Source organism: Hydra vulgaris, chromosome 05, assembly GCF_038396675.1.
Source record: "Hydra vulgaris chromosome 05, alternate assembly HydraT2T_AEP".
NCBI lineage: Eukaryota > Metazoa > Cnidaria > Hydrozoa > Anthoathecata > Hydridae > Hydra > Hydra vulgaris.
The window spans coordinates 17,485,440-17,508,287 of record NC_088924.1 but is presented as its reverse complement, the minus strand read 5'-3'; the positions used below and the strand labels follow the sequence as shown (position 1 = coordinate 17,508,287).

Below are 22,848 nucleotides of genomic sequence, written 5' to 3'. Positions count from 1 at the left end.
TCTAACTTATGTTTATATAATTTGAAAAGTATAATAAAATACTAAGGCTGCCACTGTCCCAGTTTTTCCGCAGAAGAACGCTATAAAAGTTTTGATTAGATTAGTATTGCACTCTCTTCTGTAAAAACTGAGACAATGGAAGCCCTATCTATATATAATATAATCTTTTTAGTTCTGCTCACTTTTGTTTGTCTTGGTTTTTAGTTAACAACTAAACAAGACCACATAACTCAAGTTATTTTTTATAACAGCAAGCACCAGAGAAGGAAAGCCAAGTACAACTGACAATACCCACACAAAAAAAGATCATCTCAAAAAGACTACAAAAGCATTATTTTACCTACTTATTATTGTGTTTGAGAAAATAAGGAGTAAAAACAAAAAAAAATAGTCAGCTAATATAACAGCCTGCCTTAGTTCTACACAATAGTAGCTATATTGAGTAGATTAAAATTTGATCATTATAATCAAATGTGACCAATCATTCGACAATTATTATTAATTGGTATTTTCAAAAAAATTTAAATTCTATTTGAAAAATCTGTAAGAACAACTGAGATTCATAAATCATGAAGTAAGTGACTTGTAAAACATTTCTTAGACATGGTACCAAAAATATATAAGATCTTAGTAATAACAGAGAGTTCCAACAATGCTCCTCTTATTCAATAAATCTTCATTAAAAAGAGAGAGAGGAAGCAGACTGTGTTTTAAAGGTAATGTGTTTAAAAAAAGTTAAAAGCATACAATAAATTATGTTGACTTAAGTTATGATTTTTGATGACAATGACAAAAACAATATATTAGCACAAAATAGCTATAAAAAACCACAACCATAAAAAAATGGTTTTTTAATGTTACCACTAAATAAAATTATACTTACCTTAATTGTTTATAATTCCAGTTTCTTCATAATTCTTGATTAATGACTAACATAGAAAATTTCATATCATAAATTTACTAAATTAAAACCATGTTTCAACAGTAAGCAAACTAATAAAGCAATGACAACTAAAAAATAAGAGAATACAATTATGTTTGAACTTTAAAAAAAAAATGAAATTATCTAATTTTAAGATAACTATTATCAGTTATATGAAAATTTAATAAAATTTGATTTGTAAAAAAATGTAGTGACCAATACTACATCTAAAAATATATATAACAAATCTGATAATAGTCTAATAAATTATAAAAACAGTCATAATAAAAAAAGTTATTTTAATAATTTTAAACTTATCAGTCATGTAGAATATCTGAACGATAGTCGATGGAATTGTATTAAATTATCAAACAGTTCAAGGAGATAACAAAATATAAACAGCTTAGATATTTCCTGCATTTTTGATATAATTTCAAATGTTGTCATGTTGTTAAAATATCTGGGAAGGTAAGAAAACAGCACAGAATTGTTTCGCCAAACTTAACGATAATACTAACTATACTTGTTGAAGTTAAACATTCTACTTTGAATAAAATAACAAATATCTGCAATTGTTATGAGAAAGTCATTGCAGAATGTTTTCACACAGATTAAGATGTTTAATTGCTAACGATATTGGTTTTATTATAAACCTGTACGCCTAGATCAGATAGCAGACCCTTCGAAGTGTTATTCAACAAAACATAATTTAAGTCAAGCAGAATTTTCCAGCATTTATATATTAACATCAGGTAGCAGTGTCTACAGTGAGCGACCATTTGCGGAAGTAGGTTTGTTTTATTATTTTTGTGGCGGTTTAGTTTAGAAAATATTAAATTGACTTTTAAATTTTTTCTTAAAATTATCGTAGAATATCTGAAATTAATGAGAAACAAAAAGTAGAGCATAATGAAAATTAGATTGATGTTAAGTTGAATTTCAATTAAAATATAAAAAATAGAACATACCTGATGGGTCCAAGAAATTATAATTAGTAATTTAAAAAAAAAAAAAATTGCTTAACAAATTCCAGTATTTATATTTTGATACCAATTATTGTAAGATTCGTACTTAGTGTTAGTTCCAAAGTGTTCCAAAGTAAAAAATATTTAACAGATATCAAGACCATCTGGCACTAAATGGTGCTAAGTAATACCACAACTTTGTAACATCACTTGACTGGCAAGGATAACAATCTTGCTCTATACACTTTTAAGTAATACCGCTTTTAAAACATGTAAACTTTGATCTGGTTTACCATACTTTTTTATTATAGCGATAACATCTTTTAAGTTTTTCTAAAGATTTCCTAAGTAAATAGAAAACTATAATGCACCCTGGTCTAACATGATGATTGTTACCAAGGTTTTTACGTCTTCACATAAAAAATCATGCTGCATGCTTCTCAGTTAGCTTTGGTTATTTTTATGAAAACAAGACACTGCCCTTCAATTTGAACATATGCATCAGCAGCATATTGATGAAATTTCTTATCATAAAATATTAAACAGATGTCTTACTGAAGATCCATAATTGCAAAGCTGAGATAGTTTAACATGATTTTTATGACTATTACTTCCAATTCACCTAACAAATTCAAAAAGTTCCTTAAAAAAATTTCTTAAGTTGTTCAAATTTAGGTATAAATTAATTTCTCCTATCGCAGCATTTCTTACATTTTGATGACAAATAATTTCAGTTTAGTTCTAATTTTTTACTTGAGTGTCAATCAATTTTAAGTTGCCTATTAATATTTCTTTTAATAACTTTTTTAGTCCATATCTTTTTATAAGATTATATAGATATATAAGTATATATAATTTACAAAATAGTATGACAAAAAAATATATATATAAAATTTTTATTAAATAAACTTAGATTTATCTAGTATATAGTAATAGTAATATAGTAATATATATTTAAATAAGCCCTTGTAGATAAAATGACAAATAATTAAAAAACAAACAAACAAAACCAACAAATTATACAAAAATTTATGGTTTGTGAAATATAAACTTTTAGTAAAAAAAAGCAATTGTTATTTCATAGCAAGTAAGTTGATATCAAAATTGTGAAAAAGGGAAAAAAGATTGCTTTCATTTAATTAAAGTTTACATCTATGACAAATAGGTCCTCATGTGCGGTGGATAGTTTGTTGGATAGTTTTTTGTGTGACAAATACTATTTGAAATAAAGATTTAAAGTATATTACCCGGTCAGGAATTTCATATTATATAATATCATACCATGTTCCATAATAACGTACATAGTACCATAATATTTGTAAGTAATTTCACATTATTTAATATTGAAGCAAATTTTAACTTTACCTAAAAAGTAAATACTTTTAGATCTCAAAGTCTCCAAAAGTTATTCTAAGTGTTACTAGTATTTTTTTATTTACTTTTTTAAGTACTTACTTTTGTTAACTAGACCAGAAATTAGCCACCCAGCCAGCAGCTCAAGCTTTATTTATTTCACCAACCACTTACACACTACCCAACACCCAACTTTAAGATAGACCTGTAATATTGGCTAGTGATGTGGAATGAAATAACAACAACTTGTTGTATATAAATATTACTAATTTCATTAAAAAAACTCTTTTATGAAAAAAAGTGTATTTTTGTGAGGTGTAGGTGGTGGATTAACACCCCCTCCGGATCCCTCAATGTGTCCTTTACCTAGAAACTAGTTTAAAATCATAGTCCTTTTTTTATATCTATCTTTACTACTAAAACGTCATAACTTTTTATAGAATTGTCCAATTCTCATAATTTTTCACCATTAAAATACTGTATTTGAGGGCTTTCTAATGATATATAACATTCTAGTGTTTGATTAATTTAAAAAAATCAGCCCACATTTCTAAATATTAATGTTTTTATGCATATATGCATATATATATATATATATATATATATAAATAAGAATATATATATATTCTTTGTTAATATATGTATATATATATATATATATATATATACATATATATATATATATATATATATATACATATAAATATATATATATATATACATATATATATATATATATGTATATATATATATATATATACATATGTATATATATAATATATATATATATATATATATATATATATATATATATATATATATATATATATACATTCAAATTTAAATAAATTTGAATTTTAAGTAGCCTCCTCGTCTGAAGTGGCCTTTACAGCCTTAAGGAGGTGAACTATGAAAAAATACTTTTTTGTATCATACTTTTTTTGCCGACCAAAGATTGAGGTCGGTAAATTATTACCGAACTCTTTTTCCTAATTCCGAGGGTTGTATATATATATATATGAAGACCTCAGTGGAAAAACCAGCGTTGTCACATTTAAAAAGTATTGAGAAAGTATTTATTGATCATTAATAAAAGTCTTTATTTTAAGCAAATGAAACTAAGGAATTTAAAAAAATTTATATTATAATTATTTTATTGTAAATTTATTTAAAACAAAACATTTTGTAATTTTTTATACAAAAAATTTTTTTCTTTGCTTTAAGTAAAGACATGTATTAATGATCAACAAATACTTTCTCAATACTTTTTAAATGTGACAACGCCGGTTTTTCCACTGAGGTCTTCATATATATATATATATATATATATATATATATATATATATATATATATATATATATATATATATATATATATATATATATATATATATATATATATATATATATAAATATATGTATGTATATATATATATATATATATATATATATATATATATATATATATATATATATTTATATATATATATATATATATATATATATATATATATATATATATATATATATATATATATAAATATATGTATGTATATATATATATATATATATATATATATATATATATATATATATATATATGTATATATATAAATATATATATATATATATATATATAACACATCGCTCAATAAGTCCGTAGGATGACATATAGATGGCAACACAAATACTGAACCCGTATTGTTTTTAGAAAGTACCAACCTTCAAACGATATCTGTCAAAGTTTCATGACAATCGGACCATTATTTACCAAGTTAGTGTGTGAACGATTGAATCAACTTTTGTGAATTGAAAAAAATGGAAAAATCAGAATTTTGTGTGCTCATTAAGCATTGCTTTTTGATGGGAAAAAACACAGTGCAGACCAAACAATGGCTTGATAAGTGTTATTCGGACTCCTCTCCATCGAGGCAAATGGTTGAAAAGTGGTTTGCTGACTTTAAACGTGGTCGTACAAACACAGATGATGCTGAACGCTCCGGTCGCCCAAATTCAGCAGTTACTGAGGAAAACATCAAAAAAATCCATAAAATCGTCTTATCCGACCGCAAATTGAAATTGAAGGAGATTGCCGAGGCCATAAAGATATCAGAAGGCAGTGTGTTTACAATATTACACGAACATTTGGGTATGAGAAAGCTTTGTTCGAAATGGGTGCCGCGTTTGCTAACACCGGACCAAAAACAACAACGAATTGATGATTCTGAAGCATGTCTGGCACTATTTCACCGAGATAAAAAGGATTTTTTGCGTGGCTACATCACAATGGATGAAACATGGATCCACCATTTCACTCCTGAGTCAAATCGACAGTCGGCTGAGTGGACACCAGCGGGTGAAAGCCGCCCAAAGCGCCCAAAGGCTCAAACTTCTGCTGGCAAGGTTATGGCCTCCATATTTTGGGATAGCCATGGTATATTGTTCATTGATTATCTTGAGAAAGGTAAAACGATCAACAGCGAATATTACATGGCATTATTGGAACGATTGAAGGCTGTAATTGACGAAAAGCGACCGCACATGAAGAAGAAAGAAATTCTCTTTCATCAAGACAATGCACCGTGTCACAAGTCAATGAAAACAATGGTAAAAATGAATGAATTACACTTCGAATTGTTGCCTCATCCACCATACTCGCCTGATTTGGCCCCCAGCAATTATTGGCTGTTCTCAGATCTCAAAAGGATGCTCCAGGGAAAGAGATTTGGATCGAATGAGGAGGTCATCGCCGAAACTGAAGCATATTTTGAAGGAAAAGATAAATCGTTCTACAAACATGGTATCAAAAAGTTAGAGAAGCGCTGGAATGACTGTATCGCCTTAAAAGGAGACTATGTTGATGAATAAAATCAAATTATGTCAAAATATTGTTGTTTTATTAGCTATCCTACGGACTTATTGAGCGATGTGTTATATATATTGCTTTTTTTTAATAAAAAAAAGTTTTTTTTTATTAAAAAGTAACGTTTTTTAAGTAAAAGGTCTTTTTTTCCATATATATATGTAAATATATATATATATATATATATATATATATATATATATATATATATATATATATATATATATATATATATATATATATATATATATATATATATAAATATATATATATATATAAATATAAATATATATTTATATATATATATATATATATATGTATGTATATATATATGTGTGTGATTGTGTGTGCTATTAATCTAGCCTTTTGGACACAATGGAGCAATTGGTCCGAGTGCACACCCTGTGGTGTAAGTGAAATAAGCAGATCACGCATATGCAATACTACTAGTTATTTTTTAAGTTGCGTTGGTAATAGTACTGAAGCTAAGTCTTGTATCAGTAATACAACTTGTGTGGGTTAGTAATTCATTTTTCATAAATTCATAAGTTTTTAATTTTTCGCTATTTTTTTAAACATATTATTTTTACATATTCTAATAATAGATATTGTTGCTAACTTTATTTATTAGCTCATTGGGCGGAATGGAATAATTGGTCGGAGTGTACGCCATCATGTGGCATAAGTGCAATGAATAGATCACGTGGTTGCAAAAACAAAAATATTTTCAGTAATTGTTTTGGCAACAATACTGAAGTGTTGTCTTGCTTGAGTGGTGTTACTTGTGTAGGTAAAATTAAACAAATGTTTCCTTTTATATTAAAATTTACAAGCACAAATATTTTTTGTGTTTGTGTGCATGTATATACATACTTTTACATCCACACACACACATTTCTGTGTGTTTTTTAATTTTTTCAAATATCTTTACTTTGTAGGAGAATGGAATTTGTGGAGTGAATGCAGTCAAACATGTGGGTCAGGATATATGATGAGCTTTCTGCGAATTCGAGAAGACTCGCAATACTATAAAACTAAAAGTTGCTTTTTGAAAAACTGCACAGGTTCACTTACGATTTTATTTTATTTTTTATGCAGTTTTATATTTATATTTTGAACAAAAATTTAATTGGTCCATATTTTGAGTTAATAGTTACCAAAAATGGTTTATTGCGTAGATAAGTTTTTTTAAGGACTTTTCAGAATTTTAGAAAATTACCGGATGATTTTTGCCATTGATTTGTGATAAAATTTTATAAAACTTTAAATACAGTAAAATTTTTAAGTACGGTGGCGTTTACATATAAACAACTATGTTTTTTATGACTGAAATTTTCAACTTTATTTAATTAAAATTAACTATTTTGAGTATTAGAAATTCTTTTTTGTAAGAACTTAATGTAAAGTCCATTTTAAACGTTTTTTTGTCAAACATTTTTTTAATACTATTAAGGAGTATTTGTAGAAAGTTGTTGTTATTACCAAACTTATAAAATGAAAGTTTATCTGACATTTCTGAGATTGATAAAAATATAATAAAATTAATATTAAAAGCAAGTTGAGCTGGAATTAGCTTCAAGAGAAAGATTATAATGAAAAGTATGACATAAAAAAGATAGATAAAGCTGGAGTGGTAAGGTTAATTCCCTAACTGAACACTGAAATGAATAATTACATTATACTTATAAATTATCTTATGTTTTAGGAGTATTTTAAAGTATGTAATAAAGGTATTTTTATGGAAGTAAAGGTAGAAAATCTTTACTCAGCGACTTAAAATTTAAAGTACATTGTCAAAACTGCCCAATGATTGTATCAATAAAGCTATGCGGTTGATATTTTTTACTAATTTTTAAAAGAAGATACAAGTATATTTCTGTACTAATGCATATTGGCAGTAATTGCAAAAATAGAGTTAATAGAATTAAATTATAGAGTGAATAGAAGTAAATCTATAATTAAACCTATTGTAAATTTTCAAAACCAAACATTTAATGCTTTTAGCATTAATATAAAAATATAAACACTACTACATATAAAAATATACTAAGCATTTAATGCTTAGTATATTTTTATATGTAGTATACTTATAGTATATGCTAAGATATATATACTTTTATATCTTAGCATATATTTTTGATAAAGCTAATAAAGTTGATAATAAAGTTGTGACATAACTAATAAAGTAATAAAGCACCATGGGTTATCACTTTTGATGCTGTTATTTATTTTTAGAAAGATTCCATTAAGTAGTTTCTAGTTTCTGATTTATCAGATTCTACTAGTTATATGAGAGAGAAAAATCAATGGGTTTAAAATAAAATTAAGAAAAGTAGGGTAGTTGAAAATTATCTGGGTGATATCTACATTGATTTTAGGTTTAGCCTAGATCTTTCTACATTTCCGAAAAAAATTTGTCAAATCACAGGTATCTCATATAACACTTCAAGGAAAGGTATTTCTAATTGGTGGTTGTCTGTTTTAGATTGCACACTTCCTATGCTTGAAATAATGTCTCCTTTCACCTTGATTTATTCTTCCTGGTCTTCAAAACATGACCTTTCTCAGTATAAACATGAAAGTGACAAAATTTTCAAAACATGACCTTTCTCTGTATGTATGAAAGTAACAAAATTTTAAAGAGGAAATTGAAAGTAAAAAACTAATAGAAAGAATAAAAATGGAAATCCAGTAGAAAAAGCTAATGAAACAAGGTGCAGAAGGAAAAGCTAGAATTATTAAATGTTTATTTTTTCGACCTAATGATGCATAATTTAATATTAATTTGTACATTGAAATTATTTATTTTTTAAATCATTTATTTTCACTTTTAAACAAACAGTACGGTTAGTCCATTAAATTTATGAAAAGCAAATTGAACTGATAAAGATAATTTTAATTCACTAAACATGATAAAAACTATCACCGAAACAAATATGAAACTTTTAAACTTAAAAGACAAAAAAATGTATTGCCATTTGAGTCACGTGTACTTTAATAGTAGTGATAGACTGAAATTCTGCTTCACTAGCAGTTAGTAGCAGGCCGAAATTTTAATTTGAATCGATACCGAAAATTCGGTTTTGGTATTTTTTATAAATTCGGTAAAAAGAAAAATTTTGGTTCAAAAACAACCAAAAACCTAAAAGTTTGTTAGATTTTAAATTTTTATCTAATTTAGAAAAACACTTACTTTTGAGAATTTTCACAAAGTATTTTAAGAATTTTGACGAAAGTTTTGAGAACTTTCATAAAATATCTCGAAAAAAATCTTGTTTTACAGAGAAAATCTGCCAGTTGATAACCTTCGCTATTAACTTATATTGCTAACTTATGTGTTAAATCTTAATTTGCAATTCGCTTGTAATCAATTCTAACATAATACGAGTGTAAAAAAAAAACAAATTAAAATTGCATTTTAAATAAATTTTTCTAATGAAATCATTTTGACTAGCCAAAATGTTGGTATTGGTTGCTGTAAAATATTTGCCGAAATGTCCATTTCAGTTTTGGCACTGAACTAGAGTACTCGAAATTTCTGATTATTTCGGTTTCGTCTTTTTTGCTTTTTTGGTCGATCACTACTTAATAGTAAGACTAAAAATTATTTATCTAAAATAAATATAGGTAATCGAACCATTGTTTTACAAGACCTTGCTTAAGTCTTACCTTAAATCATCAGTTTACTTAATAAAATTCCTTTTAATAACCCTTTATTAAAATGCTTTTCTGCGATTGACTCAAAGTCTCTAGGTCACAGAGAGAATGCCAAAAAAACTTTCAATTGTCTTTTTCACTGTTGGTATAAATAAAGTAATATTTAATCGAGAGGCTATGCAGCTTCAGATCGATATAGCGCTTCCAGCCATATTTGCTGATGGAAAGCCCATATGTCTATATTTACCTCAGTAGTTCTCACGTTGAGCAGTCATTCAGTATAAAGAACACCATAGTTTACATAAAGACAAACTCTCTTGATAGCAGAGATATAACTGAAGCTTCAGTTAAATATCAATTATTTACAAACAAGACTACAGTGCAAGGTTACTTAAAGAGACGAGATTTATTCCATGACCAAGTTAACAAAAACCTTTTTGGTCATTTGCAAGCACTTTATTAAAAAAATGGATTTGCAACAAAAAAATAGGAAAGTTAAATATCATTTTTTTAAATATAAATTTAACACTGAAAAAAAAAATTGCCTCATACGAATGGTACATAATTAAAGAAATAGGTAAAGAATTTTTTATTGATCATGCAAAATAATGTTGAAAAAGAAAAGCTGATGAATGTTTTGCAACAAAAAATTATAAGAATAAAAATTATTAATTTCAGCCTGATATGTTACATTTAAAAAGTAAATTAATTATCATGCTTTGCAGGTTGTTTACAGCAAAACTAAGATGGTTCATTTTATTTAAGAGAATTATTAGCGTAAAATATTTAGTTAATATTTAGCGTAATGTTATAAGCCTTTATGGGAATTGAATTTACTTATTTGCAGTGGCAAAAAAGAAAATTGTCAAGGGCCTGGCAGAGCTCTTGAAAATTGTCTGTGTCCTACACAGTTAAGAGTACTTTAGAAGATCTCTGTAAAATCTATGTATTCAAGCACTGGTTTTTTTTAGTAAAGTTGATGTTCAAGATAATATTTTCAGAAAAATGGTATTGCTCATGAGAAACGCAGCCTTGTGTTAAGAGCCCGTAAGTCAAAAAAGTCTTGGGCCCAGCTAAGACACAGCCACTGCTTATTTGTTATAGATTATAAACATTTGTTGATAATATTTAAATACATATTGAGTTTAAGTAGATTATTGTCTAATCACAGCCTGTGACTAGAAAATGTCTAGTCATTTATATGGTCATTATATATTATATATTTATATAGTGATATTTATACATTATTTATTTATATGACTATATGAATGACTTAAACTTATTAAAATTTTTTACTGCAAATTTTCCCGGGATTTTTGTTAAAATAGTTTTCTGGGATTTTTATAAAAATAGTTTTCTGGGATTTTTATTTTAAATAATTTACAGTTTTTTTTCACTAACTAAATAACTCATCTATGTTATTCGAGTATTAATATTAAAAGCTTGTAAATTGTTATTCAAATATTAATATTAAAATATTGTAAAAACACACAAGATGTTAAAAACACATGTTCCAAAAACACACAAGTTATTAAAAACATACTTGTTGTTAAAAACACATGTTTTGTAAAACCAACAAGTTGTTAAAAACACATATTGTGTAAAAACGCACAAGTTATTAAAAACATACATGTAAATACACATAAGGTGTCTTTTGCTGGTCTAATTGCATGTGGAAAATCTCTGCATTGTTTTTCATTTTTTTAAGTTTATTTACTGGTAGTTTTAAGAAATGTACACCTTTTCTATTTCTAATAATGTGATTTTTTGAAACTAGTAATTAAAATTGCTAATATTTACTAAACATTTGCATTTCACTAAAAATGTATACATAAAACTTTTATTTACTTTAATGATTCTTGTTGAAAAAGTAGTATATCATTGAGTTTATGCTATCCATGAACCATATGTTGTTAGGTTATTTATATCTTTGATAGTAGGCTCAGTCCAGTATTAGCTCTTTTTAAATGAGCTGTAAAGAAAGAGGTACAAGATAAACTTTTAGTCAATTAAATTCTAAATATTTTCAAATTTGAAAGAAGAAAATAAGTGGAAAAAAAAAATTGGTTTAATCAACTTCAAGTTACTTTTAAACCACTTACACTAAAGAGCGAACTAATATTAAATTATTAAAGAGTAGAACAAATATAAAAAGAAAAGTATCACTCAGTAAAGCTTCATATTCATACAACTTGCTGCAGGAAACTCTTTACATGCAAGCATAAGCAACTAAGTACTAAGTGTTTGAATTTATTTTTGCTTTACTATTTTTCAGTTTTGCTGATTCAGGAATCCAATCGAACATTTTTTTTTTTACATATATAAAATTGTTTTTTGTTTTTTTAATTTTTAAAAGATTATTACTGAGTTTTTACTTATTCATATAGTATAAAAAATTTGAATGAAATAAAAAAATTAAAAAATTTTTTTTTTCTGAATTTGGGACTAAATTATTTACTCTTACCCCAGATTACTTTAATAAATATATTTTAAATATTAAATTTTTATTAATAAAGTCATTTGTTTTCATTAATCTTTATTTTGTTTTAAAAATTTTAAAGCATTTGCATGTAACTTAGTTTACCTTATTGATAATACTTTTAGAAATAAAAAATTTGTAAAGTTTTTTTTTCTGATATAGAACATATTAATAATATTATAAATATCATAATATAGAGTTTTTAGGGTAAAATGTGTACTTTATGAAAATGCATATCATTTTCATGAATTAAACATAAATAACCCAATAGTTTAATTTAACATTTGCTTTAGATGGTGCTGAATGGAGTACATGGGGGAACTTTGGACAATGCTCTCAAACATGTGGAAGTGGTAGAATGGTTAGAAACAGAATGTGCGAAAATGTTTCTTCAGATAATTTTATTTGTTTTGGCTTGAGTCAAAATGTTTGGAGTTGTAATGATTTTTTATGTCCAGGTCATTAATTCAAAGTTAATAATAAAGTTATAATCTTATAAAATAGTTTTAATAGTTTATAAATTTAGGTTTTGTTTTAGGTAAATATTCTTAAAAATATTTTTTTTAATATTCTTGAAAATATTGATAGTAAAATAATAAGTAGATTATTTATTCAACTTTTTTTTTTTATCAATATTGTTAGTGAATGGAGAATGGACTAATTGGTCAGAGTGGTCTTTGTGTAGTCAGCCATGCAATGTTGGTGAAACAAAAAGAGTTCGAGACTGTTCTAAGCCAAAACCTCAGTTTAACGGGCTTAGTTGTATAGGCAGTGCTAAAGAAACCAAGATGTGCTCTCTGAGAAGTTGTGAAAGTCAGTCAATTTTATAAAACTTTTAAATTATTGTTTTTAAATTATTGTTATTTAAAAAACTTAAATTATTGTTTTAATTTTCCAAATATTTAAAAACATAAATAAATATGAAATTACAATTATTTTAGAAAAAAGATATAATAAAATTTTATAAATTTTTATTTATTTTAAATATATTATAAATAAAATTATAAAAGTGGAAATTAATTTTAAAATGTATTAAATCTTTTTAAAGGTACATTTGTTGCAATGGGTATTGTTTTAACAGACGAGGTTTACAACAACCAATATTCAGATGTTGGCAGTTTAGCTTCCCAAAGACTTAAAGAAAAAATGAAAAATTCGGTATGAAAAAAATATTTTTAGAAAATAAAGTTTTTAATTTAATTACTATTATTATTATATTTTTAATATTTGATAGATGCAAAATATGTACAATGGCCATCAAAAAAATGTGACATTTGTAATCACAATACATTCCATCAAGTAAGTTTTTATTGTATTATATTATTACATTTTCTTTTAACCACCCAGTAAATGAGTATACAGGCAAAATACACTATATTAAAGTTACTTTAAAAATTTAAGACTAGTACTTTTTTAAACAATATTTTTTATTATTAGAATGTTGTTGTATGTTTTTTCATTATTAGAATGTGTTGTTGTATGTTTTTGACTAATATGTTTTATCATATAAATTTATTTATTTTTTTTAAATCCAATTTAAATTAAATTAGATTTTAAAAAATGTAATACTTGTTACACTGAATGACTTGGCTCTAACATCACTGATCCTGCTGGCTCTAAAGCCTATAACTTTTGCATTTCTCACTCAGATAGTTAACTTTGTGACTCGTTTTCATAACAATCCTAATTATTTACCTTCATTCTTTGATTTATGTCTTGTCTCTGATCCTAGCTAGTATTCAGTTTCTCCTTTTTTTCCCTTAGGTGGTTCTGACCATGCAAGTTGGTTTGATGTCTTTTCCCTTTCAGCTGAAAAATGTGTCTCCTATGTAACCTCCTGGATTCAGGCAGGAATGGAAATTTTTTGATACACTTGTTCTATGGCTGACTTGTTAACTGCTGTCAAAATAGTTGGCATGCTGGTCTTCTCCATAAGCCATCTCCATTAAAGTCATCCTCGAAGGTCAACACTCTTCTTCATTTCCAGTAACTTCTGGGGTATCCTTGGTCCTGTTTTGTTTCTTATCTACATTATCATACATCTAAAGTTGCTCTTTTTGCTGATGACTCATCTTTATGTCCTGTCTTGACAAAAAATCTTCTCTTTTTCACTTCAGTAACAATCTGTTAGTGAAGTGAGATCTTGAATCTGATCTCACTTCAGTAACAGGTTGGAGCTCACAGTGGCTTGTAAATTTTAACTCTAACAAAATTCAGTTATTTACTGCAAACAACTATTGCAGTACTGTCGACATTTCTATATTAATGATTGGCAACGCTCTCACTGAGTCCTCTTCTTCAATTCTTCTTGGATTATCATTTACGGAAACCATATATAGGGGAGACCGGGGCTAGTTGGCTCGGTTTTTACTCTATGAGCTATGTAGCCCTAACAGTACATTTTTTTGAAAATATTAAAGTGTGGTCTTAAAGAGTATGAATTTGGGTAACTTATAAAATTTGCATTCATTTACAAAAAAAAAATTTTTTGGGCCTTTTCGGCCCCTCAAAATAAATAAAAAAATTGCTATTGCAAACTATAAAAATGCAAACTATAAAAATGATTATTAATGTACTATAAAGTGCAAAATTAATAGAAATTTTTTTACTATTAATATTTTAATACCAAATATTAGTCCGTATAACAGCCAAAACAGTAGCCCACTTTTTATCTGTGAAAAAAAAACCTTAAAAAATTTTTTTTTAATTTTTTTGTAAGAATAAATTTTTTTAATATTGTTAAAAATTAAAAGAAAAAAAGTTAATATTATAAATTTTTTTTTTTTTCTGAAAGTAATTGCTATGAGCCAACTTACCCCACGAAAATTTTCCCAACTTACCCCGAAAGTCTTTTTTTCAATAAACAGTCAATAGATCCTGAAAAACAGCAACTTTGAAAAAAAGTCTGACTGGATATAGTAAACCAATTGTGACTGGAACTTTTACAACAATTTTTTTTTCATACGACTAACTATTTTCTTTGTAAAGTAAAAAGGAAGCGATGTTCCAAAAGTTACATTTTTGTCCAAAAAATGCATAAATCTTAATATCTCCCAAGCGCATGTGCAAATCCTGAAAATACTATATTGAATGATGAAATGGTCAATTAGGAAGGGTCTGTGTAATTTTTGTCACTTTCTAATGAAAGGCTTTGAAGATAAACACAGTTCGTCAGCATACCCCTGCGGCCAGTTAGCCCCGATCTCCCCTACAATTGATTGCTAAATTAGCATCTGCTGATGTTACTTCTCTTTATCGTGCTTGCCATTTTCTCTCTCCTGATTCCATTCTACAAATCTCAAAATTCGTCCCTATATGGAATACTGTTGTCATATTGTTGGTTCTTCTAATGATTTTCATTCTCTTCCGGACATGGATTAGAAACGCATTGTAGACGTAGTAGGACCTGCTCTATCTGCTAAGCTTGAGCCTCTTCCCATCTTTGTAAAGTTGCATCTCTTTCTCTTTTCTACAAAATCTATCTGTCCTCGCATGCTCTAAAAACTTTTATTCTGCTGGGTTTTTTCCCCACCATCAAACCCTTTGAAACTCTCTCCCATCTTCATATTTTTCTGATTCATACAACCTTCAACTTTTTAAGACTTCTGTCAACCGTTTCCTTGCTCTATAACTCTTCTTTTTTTCCTGTCCCAATTTAATATTGATTGCTTGCAGCCTTGTTGGGAGTGAATCAGAATTTAAAAATATATAGATATCTTAATTGTCTTAATTACATATAATTGCAATGCTTTTACAAGCTTTGAAATTTTCCTAGATGACTTATTTTATTGATCTAATTCTATAAAAATAATACACTAATAATTTTTGTTATCACCATAACATTTCTACAAACCTGGTTTTTAATTTTTTAGTTTTTGTTTTGTTTTTTATCAATATAATCGAGTTCACAGATTAAAGGATTATCAATTAAATATACCATCAACTGGGGCTACTTTTCTCCGTTTTTAATGGTTATTTTACTACAGATAAAAAGTAAGCATAATAAAAGATTTGCTTACGTTCGAATTCCACATTTATTACTTTTTGGAAAATTTCTTAAAATCACCTTTTGTTGTTATCAACAAAAAATATATCTCAAAACTGAAAAAAAAAATTCTGTGAAAATCGGCCTTAAAAATTAGAAAATAGTTATTTCAGTCACCAATAAAAACAAAAACTTTCAGTGTAAACAGGCTTTAAAAATAGTCAATCTAGTCACTCTTGATTTGATGAAAGTGAGCTTTTGATTTATTTCTCACCAAAGTTTAAAACTTATATCAGCATATTAAATCCTATTAAAATTATGATAAAACAGCTGTTAGAAAATACGCAATGATTGAAATAGTTTTAAGCATGTTTTGTAGAAAATATTAGTTTGAATTTATAAAATAAATTTTTTTTTATATAAATAGTTATATTGTTACATGGCGTCAGGTCGGAAGTTTTCACGAATTGACTGAAATAAATATAGCTTAAAAGAAACAAAATCACCCTGCCCTCCCTCTCTTTTTATTAACCAATAAAATTTTAAATTTTACATCCTCCCTCCTCCCCACCAGCCCAATCTCCTCCCCCCCCTCCTTTCTCCGCCCTCTTTATATTAAAGGCTCGAGAGTAATCAATCACCCGACCGTCACTTCTAGTTTCTTTTTCGGAATTAAAACCTGTATAGACACGTGTTTTTCACGATGTAAACCAAAAACACGTGTATATTACGGGCAGTTTTACTGGAGTTTAACGCGTGTTTTAAAGTCAATTTTATATGTCGCATTCTTTTTCCAGTGGTTTCACATTCCTTACGGAAATTTATTATAATATAATAAATCTCCGTAATATGGTGAAACCATTAAGATTTTAACTGGTGTTTATGGTAAATAATAATAGTAATAGTTAGTTTCACGGAATGAAAACCATTATTGGCACATGCTATTCTTTATGTTTTAGAAGGTTTTAAACATGAAAAAGAAACCAAGCGTAACTTTTTTCTGAGTTGTGTCGGCTGGGCAATTAAATTGATTTTTGAAGTTCTAAAATGTTGTTATAACTGCTTTATTACATTTTATTACAATTGCAAATGCATCAATCTGTTTGTTAATTGGTCTCACCAAATCATAAAATAAGTTGTTCTCAAGAAGCTGGTTAGTTGATTCTGTTCTATTAGAATCATGAAGAGGTTTTTGAATTTTTCTATTCAGCAGTCTGTAAGATTTTGAAGATCTACTAGGACCAGGCTGTGGTTCAACATTGTTTTGATTTGAAATTAAATGTAGTTTCATATCCTGTAAGTCCGAATGAGAAAGACATTTTCCTGCTGGTACGACAACTAATTTTTTTTAGCTAACTTCGGTTTTGTCACAATTGAAGTTAGCATCTAAGAATGACGACCTGATGGCTGACACCTAAACTTTTTTATTATAAGTTCCATCAAGTAGCGGTTGCACATCACAAGGGTAAATTCCACATGTTTGAAAAGCACTTTGAAGATTTTTTTTAATATTCGGTGTTTCAGTAGCGGCGGAAAGTACTACTAAGGTAATACACTAAAACATACCCCTTCAGGCGTTCCTTTCCACTAAAATAAAACACTCCATGCCATTTTCATTGGACTAAAAAAAGCTACATCTAAAGGTTGTTTGAGATGTGTATTGTTAGGAGGAAGTATGCAAATGCAATGTTTTCTTTTCTGCACTTGTGAAATACATTAACTAAGGTGAGTAGATAGATTGGCAGCAATAAGAATCTTATAACCTATTCACTTTTTCCTTTTTGGCAACATGATTTTTAAACCAATTATTAAAAGCAAGTGAATCAAACCATTCTCCTAACTGGTGCAAAGGAGCCCCTTTTTGGTCAAAACGTGAACCCAAACTATTTTTAACAACAGGTTTATAAATAATAGCTTAAACTTTTTTTTTTTTTTTGCATAATTTAAACTACAGATAGTTTCTTCGCATAAAAAAACTAAACTTATCTTAAATTAATATAGTTCTCGTGTAGTAACACGCCACTTTTAGAGAAAAAATTCGGTAAAAAAATGGCTAACACAAACATTATAAAAGCAACACTTAAAATAGCGGCATTATTCAAAATTTATTCCAAAAATTGAAGATAATTAACAAGGAAAAACCAAATAATTTTTAAAAAATCGATATTGCTATTTATTTTTTTAATTATTCACCTCCCCAAGGTCGAGAAGGCCACTAAAGTCGAGGAGGCTACTTTTGTGGTTACAACCCTCTCTTAACTTTATAACTCCGAAACAGGAACCTCAACGAACAAGGTCGCTGCGCGGCATTTCCAAGGATGTGGTGGGGATCGAACTCGCTTATGAGGCGAGCGCTCTACCATTACACCGCTACCGCATTAGAGCTGGTTAACAACAAAAACTTTTTAAAAGTGGTGTAAAGTAAACCCGATGGAGTAAACTAGCCCTGGTTGACGGTACAAAGAAATGCCAATTTAAATTGTATTAACTAGTGGTCAATGATATGTTTTAATTAATAATTAATTAAGTTTTGTTTTTGTGCCAATTTTTATTAGACTTGCGTTAGTTGTTGTATTTTGTTCTTTGTGCGTTATATTGTGTTCCTACTTTAGTGTCTAATTTATTTTCCAAAAAAAAGGAATCTTATTTTATTTTTATTTTTCAGAGTTGTTCCATAATCAGTAAATATGGAAGCTCTGGTGCGATCAACATTAGGTATGGAAGCTATGGTGTGGTCAACATTACGTATGGAAGCTCTGGTGTGGTCAGCATTACGTATGGAAGCTCTGGTGTGCTCTTAAATTTTACTTTAGGACTTTGATTTATGCTTAAGCATTTGCGTGGTTTTAGTGTGCTCCTTGTTTGTTTTTTTACAGCACTGAAAATTTTATTTTATATTTCTGTTACACGTTTTTATCTAATTGACCTGAGCTCAGTTGCTCTTTAAAGTTCTAAATATACAACATTAGGTATGACAGTTTTGATCTATTTACGTATGGATAAAATCTTGATATAGTAAAGCGTCAAAAATGATAAACCTTACCTTTCGATATAACTGATTTTATTATCGAAAAAAAAGCTGTGTATGTAATTTTCATGCCGTGTTTTCTGAATTTGCAAAAAAAAAATTGAAGTTGTTGCTTAAGCTTTTTTTTTTTTTTTTTTTTTTTTTTTTGTCAAGTTGTTAGATATTGTACCTTAATAACCATAAATTAATGGAATAAAATTTTAAAAAAACTAAAGCAAAATTTGTTTGTGAGTAAACTATCATTGTAACAGTCACCAGTGCAATTTGCAAGACCAAAAGGTGTATTTACATATCTCCACTAAGCTTTAACGGAGCTTTTGTCTTAAATTTCATTCCAATATTTTTAAGTAAATATATCACAAAAATTTTATTTAAATTTATTTAAATAAATTGAATACTAAAATAAAACATTTATTTAAAAAAAGATTTTCATTAAATTTTTAATTTTTTTTATTAATGTAGTTAAAAAATATTTTTTGACTGACGCTTCGTTAAGCTTAACGAAGAAATGAAAATACGCCCCAGAGCGCTCTAAGTTGAAATTAGAATTAACATCAATTGGACTAACGCTTCGTAAAGCTAACGGAGAAATGAGAAGACGGCCCCAGAGCGCTTTAAGTCGACCTTAGAATTAAAAATCAATAGTGGTGTTACTTTTACATTTTGAGCATTACTTTTAATTTATCACCTACTGTTATAAAATGCACAAACTAAAAGTCATAAAAAAAAACGAGTGTTGACAATTCTAGCGGGTTGATACATAAATTCTCCAAAAATGGAGAAACTAAATGTACTTTATCTGTGAATTTAGTTCACGGTTTAGTTTTTTAACTGCTTATTATTAACTTTTCCTAATTATAATACATCGGACACTAGTTTTGAACTTGAAATTAATATCAAAAATCTAATTGTTTTTAGTTGAAGGATATTTTAACTAATTTTTTGAAGTTTTAAAAAACTTTTTTATTTCTATGTTCAATGCTTCTCAGAGTCTTACGTCATTCTATGCATTGACAAAAAACTTTTTTAAAACCATTTTATTATTAAAATTAATTCATGTTTCGACTACCAATAGTCAGCTTAAGTTAAAATTAAATATTTGAACTTTTGCTAAAAATACCTATGATGGTGATAAAAACAAGATGCAAACTCAAGATGTAGGCGTATATAAGGTGGTGTAAAGTTTTTTACATATTTTGGTGTCTTAATTATGTGTTTTTCAAGATTCCAAGAACTTTGTTGACCTTGGCCGCGGCTATTTTTGCTTGCCTCTCATGCTTCAAGTCGTTAGAGATTTGAACGTCTAGGTCTTTTTCGGATGTTGACGACTTGAGTTTTGTTCTAGTGACTCTGCCGTTAGCATCACTAGAACAAAATTCGTGCTTGTTCATCAAGTAAACGTGTGGGAAAACGTTTTATTTACTGAAATGCATAACCTTCTTGATATAGAGTTCCTTCAACCAGATTCGAATCTAGGTGACAATGCTATCTATATCGTACTGCAGACGAGCTTTGTCTTCAGCGGTTTTGACGACGTTTAGGATTTTAGTATTGTTTGCATACATTTTACATAAGTTTTCGCTACTTATGAGTACTTATCCGGTAAGTCGTTAATAAATAAAATGAACAGCGTAGGATCTAGCACTGAACCTTGCAGAACGCCACTGGTAACTTTTAACCAGGTGGGTAACGTATTACCTAGAAAAACGCGCTCTGATTGATTTGAAAGGAAAGCATTTATCCAGTTCAGAATGTTACTTTCAATTCCGTAGGATTCAATTTTTTGCAGTAATCTTCTGTATCTTCTTTAGGGGACTTTATCAAAGGCTTTAGCAAAGTCAAGAAAAAGCACGTCTACTGGAAGCTTGCGAGAAACGCTGTAGGTCAGAAAATTCATGGTCTCAAGCAGATCACGCAGGCTTTTTTATTGACGAAGCCGTGTTGACAATTAGCAATAAGTTTATGGGCTATAAGGTGCTGCATGATCTTTTCTTTAGGTTTTTTTCCATTATTTTGCATAATACAGAGGTGATGGAGATAGCCTGTAGTTTTCTGGGTCAATTCTGGAGCCTGTTTTGAATAGTGGTGTCACATTTGCCGAAAGCCACGCTTTTGGGATTACACCTTGATCCATAAATTTCTAAAAATTGATTGCAAGTGGGGTAGCATTGGCACATCTTTTAAGCACAAATGGGTTGATAAGGTTACCTGATAAGGTAAGCTGATTTATTGGCGCGGAGATTAGATAAGTGTTTGCGAACGGAATCGTAGTTGAAGATGACGGAGGAGATTAAAGCGGTTGTAAGTTTAACGAAGGGAGGTAGTGGTTGATCTGATGGTTCAATTGTAAATACCAACTGGAACTGGCTGTTACGTATATTGGGTATGGATGTCTGGTTACTACTTATTTCCTCAGAGGGTGAGCACATTGAAGTTATTTGGTTACTGACGGCACTTTTATTGCTTATATAGGCCTATAGACGCTTAGAGTTCCGTTTGTCGTTTGCTAAGTTGTGCTCAAAAGCTCTAATTACAATTAGCAGAAAGCTTTTTCGACGGGGTTTCGAGTTAGTTTATTCTCTTTGACAAGAGAGACGATTCGCCATTTGCTGTTGAGGTTGAGGTACCAAAGTGTTTTCTAACGTTCAATTAGTAAGTGAAGTTCGCTAGTTCGCGTTTGATTGGCTTGGGGGTGGCACGCGGAATGAATTTGTCACAGCAATTGACATAGTTGTCGAAGAAGATTTGATAGCATTCGTCGGCATATAGGTGTTTAAAAAGACTAACCCAATCGACTCGGAAGAGTTTCTCTTTTAGATTAGCGTAGTTACCTTTTTATCTATAAATTTTAGGCTGTTAAAACGGGGAGAGTTGTAGGTGTTTTTGACTAGCTGGTGTTACCATCTCAGAGTGCAGTGGCCTTTTTAGGCGATACCAAGAGGAGGACCGATAGGAACGTGGCTTGTTCAATCGGTCGCTTTAATAATTACGAAGTCTGTTGAGCTTTTCCTATTTCATCAAAGGCCAGACCCTTATTGGTAGGTTGGTGATAGATACAGCCGATTAGAAGAGATTCTTGTGGGAGTTTAAGTTTGACCCAGACATGTTCTAAAAAATTGCATTGGAAACCCTTATGTAGTTGAGAGTAGTCAATTTCGCTGGCGTTAATGCTTTTTCTAACATATATGGCTACGCCTCCTCCACGACTAGAGCAATCTTTTCTGATGATATTGTAATTGGAAAGAGTAGGTGCTGAGAATTTGTCAAACCAAGTTTCAGAGATAAAAATGGTGTCATATTTGTAGAAGGACGTTACCAAGGCAATTTCGGTAAAATTTAGAGATGTGGCGTTCGTGTAAAATCAGTTTAAAAACAGTTTGGAAGCATATGAAGTAAAAGAAGACAAGCTATTAATTATAGGGATAAGATCATATGTTGAATGTTGCGACTGCTGATATGTTGAATGTTGCGACTGATTTGCTGCGAGTGCAGCAACCCAAACCACCCAGTGAGCAGTCGCAACATTCTTTCCAGTTCATAAACGGGTGTTTTTCCAAACCGTTGATGTTGTTTTTTTTGCTGACGTCAATGCATTT

The 22,848-nt window shown here is 28.7% G+C and overlaps 1 protein-coding gene across 4 annotated transcripts in view; it reads left to right on the top strand.

Annotated features, from left to right (window-relative positions):
• The window catches only part of LOC136080642 (A disintegrin and metalloproteinase with thrombospondin motifs adt-1-like), a 129,566-nt gene extending 110,197 nt beyond the window's left edge, over nt 1–19,369 (top strand). For 3 of the 4 annotated variants that reach the window (XM_065797556.1, XM_065797554.1, XM_065797555.1), the window contains 8 exons: nt 6,466–6,621; nt 6,735–6,893; nt 7,042–7,167; nt 12,533–12,697; nt 12,882–13,052; nt 13,288–13,397; nt 13,474–13,538; nt 18,890–19,369. In XM_065797556.1, coding sequence (XP_065653628.1) covers nt 6,466–6,621; nt 6,735–6,893; nt 7,042–7,167; nt 12,533–12,697; nt 12,882–13,052; nt 13,288–13,397; nt 13,474–13,538; nt 18,890–18,902 — 965 coding nt within the window. In that variant the 3' untranslated portion in view covers nt 18,903–19,369. The remainder of the gene's footprint in view (nt 1–6,465; nt 6,622–6,734; nt 6,894–7,041; nt 7,168–12,532; nt 12,698–12,881; nt 13,053–13,287; nt 13,398–13,473; nt 13,539–18,889) is intronic. The other variant, XR_010638572.1, reaches the window with a different exon arrangement.
• The last annotated feature ends 3,479 nt before the right edge of the window (nt 19,370–22,848 follow it).